The 9,755-nt window shown below is 34.8% G+C and overlaps 3 protein-coding genes and 1 non-coding gene across 4 annotated transcripts; 2 read left to right on the forward strand and 2 right to left on the reverse strand.

Moving 5' to 3' along the window:
• Positions 1–1,153: 1,153 nt before the first annotated feature.
• LOC120270869 lies at positions 1,154–5,230 on the forward strand. The gene is made up of 4 exons (XM_039277942.1): positions 1,154–1,449; positions 4,000–4,342; positions 4,408–4,480; positions 4,555–5,230. The coding sequence occupies exons 3-4, from the start codon at positions 4,456–4,458 to the stop codon at positions 5,109–5,111; spliced, it is 582 nt and encodes a 193-aa protein (XP_039133876.1). The 5' UTR covers positions 1,154–1,449; positions 4,000–4,342; positions 4,408–4,455; the 3' UTR covers positions 5,112–5,230.
• On the forward strand, positions 1,707–1,800 carry LOC120271398. Its single transcript, XR_005540008.1, has one exon. It is a non-coding gene; the product is annotated as a small nucleolar RNA Z159/U59 (small nucleolar RNA).
• A 206-nt stretch (positions 5,231–5,436) lies between the features above and the next one.
• LOC120270218 lies at positions 5,437–6,693 on the reverse strand. Its single transcript, XM_039277247.1, has 2 exons — positions 6,211–6,693; positions 5,437–5,976 (listed from the first exon to the last, which is right to left on the reverse strand). The coding sequence occupies exons 1-2, from the start codon at positions 6,691–6,693 to the stop codon at positions 5,437–5,439; spliced, it is 1,023 nt and encodes a 340-aa protein (XP_039133181.1).
• Positions 6,694–9,012: 2,319 nt separating this feature from the next.
• On the reverse strand, positions 9,013–9,553 carry LOC120270219 (VQ motif-containing protein 31-like). Its single transcript, XM_039277248.1, has 2 exons — positions 9,413–9,553; positions 9,013–9,183 (listed from the first exon to the last, which is right to left on the reverse strand). Exons 1-2 carry the CDS (start codon positions 9,551–9,553, stop codon positions 9,013–9,015), a joined length of 312 nt encoding a protein of 103 aa, XP_039133182.1.
• Positions 9,554–9,755: the final 202 nt, after the last annotated feature.

Genomic DNA, 9,755 nt, shown 5'->3' on the forward strand with positions numbered 1-9,755 from the left:
CTCTGCATGATGTCATGGTTCTCACAATGAATCAAGAGATAACCATTCGTTAAATCAAAAACATGAACCACTCCAAAAGCCCCCCATTTAAATTATAGGTTCGTTTTAATGAGCTCAAGTGTATAAGACTTACCAAAGAACTTACCATAAAGGGAGTATTAGATCATAATCGAATTTTAGCATGAGATTTAATTAGCATCAGGATCTATGAATACAAAATCCGAAGTAGTTTCTTTTAGTCTCGCCAGGACAAGACCATCAACTAAAGGAGATGGCTCATGTTTTGACGAACTGCAGCGGTGATCTCCGCCCATGTCGGTGGAGATACTTGTCCCTCTTGCTATGGAAAGTGAGGACAAGGGACTAAAAATAGAGAGCATGAGAGAAACGATAGAGCAGTCACCTCTGTAGTAGTACTGAAATATAAGGACTCTTGCTGAGAATGGTTTGAAGATCTTTTAATAATTAAGTGCATGAATGTTTAGATCTTCTTTGAATAGAGGGTGGTTTGAACTATGACATAATTTGTGTGGATGGGAATGGTCAAGAAAAACTGTGGTAACTGAAAATGACTCCTGCTTGTCTTCACATCTCTTGTTATGTATATATCATAACTAAACTTGGTCGTGTATATATATATATATATACATTGGAAGAATGTGTGTACATAAACTCTTATTTTAACTTTTGAAAAAGTTAATACTTTTTTCAAACAATAATAATTATAAAAACCATTAAAGTAGGGTAAATTTTTCATATGGTCACAATGTTATGGCTGATTTTTATTTTGGTCGTTGTCTTTCTGTAATACCTTGAACCTGTGGATACCTGTTGGAAAATATATTCAGGATATTACTATAGTTGCAGTAAGATTTTTCTACAGAGCAATCTTTGTTGAGAAACCCCAAGTGAAAAGAATAAGGACCTAAGGCCCTGCTTGAATTACCCAAAAATCCTACATAATCCGTACATTATGGCAGAAAAAAAAATATTTTCATGGATTTATGGCATAATGGTCGTTTGGGTACCTAATTTACACCCCAAAAATATGGCATAATGTGGGGATTCTGCCAGAAAAAAATATTCCAGTGGAACTGGAATATTTTTTTCTTATGAAAGTCGTGACCCCTCTCATTCGCCCCCTCTCCTTCGCATGAACTCCTTTCTTCTCAAAAAATCAAAGATCAAAACCGAGCCTCAATTTGCTGTGTTGCCGACTGTCACGCCAGAAGCTTGAAGCCGTTGCCGGAGTGGAACACCCAAAGCACCCTCCCACCTCTGACAGCCGTGTCGCCGGCCGATGAGCGGCAACGCCGACGCCTGAAGCCATGATAACAAGGTTTAGGGTTTGATCTGGGGCACCGACTCTCGGAGTCTATAAAAGGGCTGGTGTTGCAAGTTTCTTGTTCCACCTCTTTTCATCCTTCACGCAGCGGCGAAACCGGAGAGGTATGCTGAGCTTTCACTTTCAGATTTGTTTCTTTCTTCTCTGTTTAATGGTCATGCTTTCATTTCAAAGGATTTGATGTATAAAAGTTGGATCTCTGTGATAGGTTTTGTTGAATTTGCGGGTTCTAATGGTTCCTTGCAATAGCGTTTGATCCAAGATTTGTGATTTTATTCAGAAAAATGTTTGATCTTGATTTCATTCAGAAAGGTTTGATTTTTTTTCTTGAATTGTTTTGGTGTCGTTGTGGTTTTGGATTGTTTTCTATGAAGATCAATAGAATACTTTCATTCTTCCGAGGGTGAATGTTTTCCCATTCGGAGCAAATTTATGGACTCCTGAATTGAGGAAACTAAACTCGTTTCTAAAGCATAGATTATGGTGAATGGAATATGGTGACGGCGCACCTCTGATGATGCCTGGTTTCTTGCTGATTAGGTTTGGTGTTGTTGTGTTTGAGGTGTAGGGCTTAAGCTTATCGAGGGGCTTGTCTATGAGAGCTTTTTATTTGGGTTTTTAAAGAGGTGGTATTTGAGGGAATTTGATTGGTGGCGTTGCAGGCGCTGCAAGTTTTGTTAGGCTTTTATTAATCTGAAGGGCTTCTTTTTCGTTAATGAAATGAAAAAGTTTGGTGATGTTTTAATTATGAAAATTAATGCCTTTTGTAAAAATAATGTAGAGCTTTTTGGTGAAAAAAAAAGAATCTGATTGTAAGAACATGGTTTGTAACTTTGTAATTTTTCTAATGAAAAACTGTTTTTTTTAATAAATAATAACTTTATGTAATCCAATATAAATGATTTTGTTTTCTCGGTTAGATGCTTAAAGGAATAAAAGTGCTTGTTAATGGAAATCCTCTTCTTATTTAGAAGCTAAAATGAATGGAAAAAAATCATTAAAAAATACTGCAAAGATGAACATAATGGAATGTTTGTCAGTTATTAAAGTAGTGGTCTGACAACAATATGGTGAATGGAATGTTTCTGCAGGTTTTTTGTTAGTATATGCAACACCTAAACTTTCATTAGTTGTGCCACTTGCTTAAATATCCTCTCAATGCTCTTTGACATATATATGACTCACTTCAAAAGCATAGATTCATTCTGTTCAATGAGTATTCTTAATTATGTTGTTAGACCAAACTGGTGTATGATCTCTATTTGTGTCCATTTGTGTCTGGATTTCATTCGAAATTAAGTGAATCAATGCAGAGCATTTCTGTTGTCCTAGTTATCATGAATAGTGACAAACCTGTTCAAAGTTGAAATCTTTGCCTATTTTGTTGGAAATAGCATGTAGTTTTATTCAATTTGGTTTTTGATGGGTCACATTTCATCTATCGACTATTCTGCCATTGATACACCATGGGTACTATACAGTTTTGGTTATTGCTTGTCCGTTCTTATTGAGATTTTTTTTCAGGATCTTGCTTATCTCAATGCTATTGTTCTGAGGTGTTGTCTTCTCAATGCTTAAGGATATTCATAGTTGTGTTAAACAATCATTATTTGAGGATCTAGTTAATGGAGAAAAGGTTGTCTAGTTCATTTGACTGATATTATATTCAGACAGAATTTCTGCTCTCCTTAAAGTAATTGTGCTTAATCGTAATACTTTATTTGCATAGATGATTCACTGCTAAGGTTCTAGTTGATATTGCAACTAGTGGGATAGAATGTTAAGAAGCCATGATATTGAAGACTGGCATACCCATTGCCACTCACATTTCAAACAAGATCTCCCATCCTATTTTCTCCATACTCACTTCTTTTAGTTTAATTAATATCAAACACCTATGAATATCAGTCTCCAATACTATATCAAGAGATTGTCAATTTTGTTTTTGCTGCTTAAGTTTAAAGAATGATTAAATTATAATGTTATGGCCTCCCAATGTCAATAATGCATGGCCCTATGTAGCTTTAAAAGAGTTTCAGATAATTGTAAGATAGAGACAAACGGTTAATTGCAACTTGAAGACAGTCTAGCAATTAATTGTGTACTATGTTGCTTCCCTTAACTTTTTCTTTTTCTTGTTTGTTTTTTAAATTGCTTTTATGCTTTTCATTATGAACTACTCTGCTTCTAATATTATTTAAACTGGCAACCATTTGTGCAATCTTAACATTTAACTTTTTATAATTTTCATGATTCAACTGCTTGATTGTTCTATTGATTATGATTTTGCAATGTGCAACTGATGATATCATACTCAGTAGGTTTGTCGGCTTAAGCATCAGCTCTTTGATCACTTCTTTCCATCTTCTTCAACTGATTCCTCGAGTTTAGCTCCTTTAATAGATCCTTTGTAAGTTAATTTTACCCAGCTTGTAATGCATATTTAATAGGTCAACCTTACTTCTATGGTAAATAAATTATGTCAGTCATGTTGGCTTTCTAAAGACTTGCAGTTTTGTAATTTTCAAAATATATTTAATTTCCAGTAACATGCAGGGACCACCCAAATTCTTCCCAAAATGTAATACAAATTCAATTATATATGTGTGATGGTTTCTACCAAAAAACTGAGTACTAACCATTATATTTTACAGTGCTTATGGCAAGTGAAGGTGTGGCAAGTGACTGAAGACATGAAGCTAGGGCAAAGTGGAATGAAATTCACAAGGCTCACCTACTAAAGTTATTAGGTAAGTATAATACTCCTACGTACCGTTCACAAAATGGATGGACCAAAGAAGCATGGAACAAGATGGTACGTGACATGACAAGTTTTCCAATCCAAGCATCACCATAAGCCAAGTCAAAGCATTAGAGCAAGAGTTGAAAAAAACTTACAAGCTTCTAAAAGGGTTTTCTGAATTAAGTGGGTTCGGATGGGATTATGAAAGACATATTGTGCCCGCTCCTGATGATGTTTGGGCACCACTACTAGAGGTATGTACATACATAATAACTGGTTTCATTAATTACAACTATCTGATTTGAAAAAAATCAAACAGAGGAATAGAGATGCAAGGAAGTGGCATACTAGACCGTTTCCATATTTTATGGCATTACATGAGGTTTATGAGGGTAAGCATATATTTTCTAATATTTTACATTTATAAACATGTACTTCACTAACAAATTATATATTTAAAATGTAGGGAGATATGCTGAAGGCAAACGATCTCGTGGTATAGAAGATTATGAAGATATCTCCCAATCACCAGTGCACACCCCAACTCCAAGTGTTTTTACTCCAAATGATTCAAGGCAACAATCACCTACACACGAGACTGAGGATGATGATATCATGCAAGTGGAACCGCCTAGTTCTCAACCATGGAATCCTCACACTCAAAGTTCAAGCAATGAAATTCTACGGGAACTAAGAGATCAAGATGGACACAGAAGAAAAAGGGAGCGAAAAGGGAAAAAGCTGCAAGATTCATCATTCAATATGGATAAATACATTGCAATTCGAGAGTGCGAGAACAAAGAATATCTTGAAGTTCTCAAGGGCACTCAAGTAGTGGAAAAACACACAATAGAAGATTGCATGAAGGTGTTTAATGAAATGAGTGGCATTTTCACTGAAGAAGAAATGTTCAAAGCTACCCAAATTTTCATTAAAGATAAGAGTTATCGTGAACTCTTCTTATGTCTTCAGGAAAATCATAAAGTGCCATGGCTCAAAACGATGTTCTCTAAAATTGAGTAGAAGATGATTATGAACTTGTTATCCTAAACTTGAATGTTTTCATAAGCACAATTTTTTTCCCATGAACTTGTTTTGATTATGAACATGTAATCTTGAACTTGTTAAAGTTGTTATGGGGATCTTTCATTATGTGTAATTTTGATTGTAGGTCTTTTTTTTTTTTGGCATGAATTTGTTAATAAGTATCCTTTTGTCTTGTAATATACTCTATAATGCTATTTCAGTATAGGCAATGGTTTCGAACAAGACCCAAGATTCATTCATCCAAAAGTACTCTGCGATACAATGGATAAGAAACAATTTTATGATTGTCACACACCTATGGTTAGGCTCGGCGGTAGCTACAATAATCATTCCACATTTGCATTGCTATTTCATCTCTTTTACGAGCACCTGCAGTTCGCTCAGAGTTCATGGTATCAACATCCTCTCCGTATGACTCATCTCCATTAGGAACAATAGTTTCTTCGGCTTCATTATCGAAATCCTCAACAGCATCTGTACCATTATGTATACGGATGAAGTTATGCAACATACAACCAGCAACCACTATATCAGTTTGAGAGTCTATTGGGTGGAAAGTTGCTACTTTAAGGATTGGAAACCTCATCTTCAAAATGCCGATGATGCGTTCAACATGATTCCGTAATGACACATGTCGCAAATTAAATAGTTTTTTATAATTGTCAGGTCTAGTTTGCGCTCGACCTTGCTCTTGCAAATGGTACCGGACACCTCTATATGAAACAATAAAATTCTGGGTATTAGCATATCCTGCGTCTATTAGATAATATTTACCCCGTGGGACTTCAAAACCTTGTTCAATCGAACGTTGGAGAATCCTAGCGTTGGAAGCAGAACCTTCCTAACCAGCTTGTACATATACAAAACGAAGATCAAAATCACATGCAACCATAACATTCTGTGATAATGTTTGCTTCCTGTTTCTATAAGGATCTTACTTATCCAAAGAAATCGTGATTAGAATATGTGTTCCATCAATAGCACCAACATAATCCTAAAAAATAAACAAACATATAAACATTTATAAGACGAAAAAAAATTCACAATAAACTTCATAATATATAGATTTGCCTACCTTGAAATATGGGAAAAAATTTTGGGTATTCTGAATAACCGGTGATGCCAGTGTCGATGGAGGTTCTATATATTCACGAACAAGTCGATTAACAGCTTTAAGTACTTTACTAAAATATCGACTCACCATTTCTGCATAATGTTGAAATCGCTCTTGCACATCATTGTTACTAGCATTATGAGCTAGAGTGTACATGAACATTGCTAGTTGCTCCTCGACTGTTGTCCGTTTTGAGTTGCAGAGGAGAGATTTTTCTCTTAGACGATCAACCAGTGCTTGAAATATATAAGGCTCCATACGAAATTCTCTTTTGCAACGTTCCTTATGACCTTGAAGAATTTCTTGTACATAAACATCACCTGTAAGAATGGATGTGTGATGTTCTACATTGCTGGAAGGAGCTAAACATTCTTTTGACCAATTGTTGAGCATGAGTAGGTCATCTTCTTCATTTCTTTTCCTCCAAAGATTTAAGGAATCCATAGTGAAACAATGGTTAGAACTATGAATTTTTTTTTTCAGTTATGTGTATAATGCAAATGAATTATGTTGTGTATAAATAGGAAAAAATGATAACGGCTATAATTATAACGACTATATTTACAACGGCTATTTTTCAAAATTTAATTACCAACGGTTATATTTATTATGTAATAATTATTTATTATGCAAAACAAACACTCATTATATAAGAAAAAAATATGTAATAATTTTTGTAATATTTTTTTATTTTGTTACCCAAACACCCATTCTGTAGGAATAAAATATTCAAGCTTGCAAAGGAATTTCATGTCTAGCTGGAAACCCAAGGGAGACCAGGTGAGTTGGTAGTGGCTATTATTTTAAATAATTGGATTATTATTATTATTTTGAAAAAATTATTTAAAAGCTAGTATTTTGAAAATAATGGTTTAATTATTTCATTTTATTATGTTTAATTGCATATAATGTTGAAATACATTTATATTTATTAGGCCGTCAATGTGCCATGACAATCGTATTGATTCATCCATTTTGTATAATTATATGTATTTGCAAATAGTGAAAATACATGTATATGTGATTTAATTATTCGGTTAATGTATTTATTTTTTATGGTTACATATGCTTAGATTTGGAATGATTTGTGAAACCATATGTGCATATTAAAATGTTTTACCGACAATATTTATGGAATTGGTTTTCATTCCTAGTATAGGAATAATATCATAGATCTGGACTTTACTAGTATTATGCATGTATTGTACTGTGAATGCTTATCCTAGATAAGGACCCTGTGATATGATTTATACAGATTGTATTATTGTTGCATCTACATGATGGTTTGGATGGTGATAGTGGGCTAAGGCCCGACTGCTGCAGTAATGGGTTCCCAAGAGCCAGCCTTTAGAGGTGGCGTGGTTGACCTGAGTGTTGATTTGTCCAGATCGGGTGGGATCGTAGAGCTCTGATTGGATGATACATCGGGATCCCGGGGTCACCACATGGGACCGGTGGGTCAACGTCAAGGTTATGAAGACCTTGGCGGCTCCCAACCTAGTCGCGACGGCGACTAAGTCGGGGAGGGTTTTTAGACTGCGGATTTGAGGATGGTTTTTATATTATCTGTTGTTTTGATATTGATTTGTGATGAATTTATGTTTCAAAAGTTCTTTAAAAATGTATTTTATTAGAATTCTGGTATTTGTGAAAGTTGGGAAAATTATTTGAGAAATTGATCTTTATATGCTTTATGTACACTATATTTAATTATTTAAAATTATTGAGCCACTATCGACCAACTGAACATGTTGTAGTTGCAGGAGCAGGACCCTAATAGATCACCTGATCGAATATAGAGTTAGTCAGGGTTGAGTCCAAGATTGCAGTGGGTCCCATACCTTTTTTTCTATTTGTTGATGTCGTGATCTTGTAGCGGTTGTACTTGTAAATTTGAGTTATTATATTTGATGTATTTATGTATTTGAACCTGTAGTTGGTGTAAAGATGTAAATTGTGATCTGTAAGTCTTGATTTGGTTTTTGATGGGTGCCACATTTACCTTGGTAGAAGGGGTGGGTGTGACACTTTCAATTTGTATCTTTTTGGTCATTAGATATTTATTTCTTTTCACCGGGAGGTCACTTAGGGTTTTCCGGTCAATTTTAAATGATGTGGCAATAAAAAATACCATGTCGCTTTATTTTAATATTTTCTCTCATCCTAGCTAGAGAGAACCCATTAGCCGAATGCTGACTCGGCTTACTAAATCCGGAAAATAAAGTAAACAACGTGGAATTTTCAGCTGTCACGTCATTTAAAATTGGCCACAAAACCCCAAGTGACCTCCCGGTGAAAACAAATCAATATCTAATAATAAAAAAGATACAAATTGAAACACAATGACCAAAAATGGAAATCAGTCATACACGCTAACCACATAAAAATTTACCCCCATTAAAGCATTATATATGTTTTAATTGACAAGAATCCCCATTAAAGCATTATATATGTTTTAATTGACAAGAATCCTAAAACCTCTAGTTTCAACTACAAGACAAGTGATTTTCAGATTACTCTTGAACTGCAAGATAATTTTCAATTTATTGATTCTGATTTAAATCATAGATATAGACATTGTCTGAAAGGAAGGTTGTAATGGTACGTACGTAGTATGACCCTACTAAATTTTTTTTACCCATTTTCTCATATCAGACAATATTAAGCATCCATTTTATATCCAAAAACCCATTCAATCAATGAACCAATACACAGTTTGTGGAAAATCATCAAACAAAATAAAAATTAAAACAATAAAACATGTCAAGGTCCTTGAGACCTTGGAGTAGTGAGTGGAAACAAAGGCAACAACTCAGGGTCTGAAACCCTAGAAGACAAAGACCTTGGAGAAGGATGAAGATAAAACCTCCTTTCCCTGATTGCCTTCTCTTCTTCAGCTTCATTCAAACATGAAGAAGACGATGGAGAACTCTCCTTTTCACAAAAATCAAGTTGTGATAAACTCTTAGAAGGTGAAACCAATGACTTAAAAGGCGGAGATAAAACCCTAGAATAGAGAGCATGAAGAAGAGTATCAGGTTTCACTATCATGAGACTAAATGAAGAAGTTGAAGAAGTAGAAGAAGCAGAAGAAGATGATGATGACCTTAAGCCTTGCCCTCTGTCATGAAGCTTGAAAAGTCGGCTTTCGTATTCCGGTGACCTTCAGCGATGTTGGTGGCGGTGGAGGAGGAGGAGGATGTTGTTTTATGTTAGGACCAGTGAGACGTTGCACCACCTCCATGAAGTTGCATGCATCTGCATGAACAAATGTTGTGCCTTGTGCTTGTGATTTCTCCACCATTTTATGTGGTTATTTTTCACAATAAAGTGCTCAGGAAGACCACGGAAAGCCTATATATATATATATATATATTAGAAATATATTAGTGAAATTTCTCATTCGTTATTTCTAGGAAGATGAGATTTCCATGACTGGAAGGCAGGGAAGGAAAGAACTAAAAAGAAAACGGAAAAGAAAAGGACTTAAAAAAAAAAAAAATTAA

Source organism: Dioscorea cayenensis, chromosome 10 (genome assembly GCF_009730915.1).
Source record: "Dioscorea cayenensis subsp. rotundata cultivar TDr96_F1 chromosome 10, TDr96_F1_v2_PseudoChromosome.rev07_lg8_w22 25.fasta, whole genome shotgun sequence".
NCBI lineage: Eukaryota > Viridiplantae > Streptophyta > Magnoliopsida > Dioscoreales > Dioscoreaceae > Dioscorea > Dioscorea cayenensis.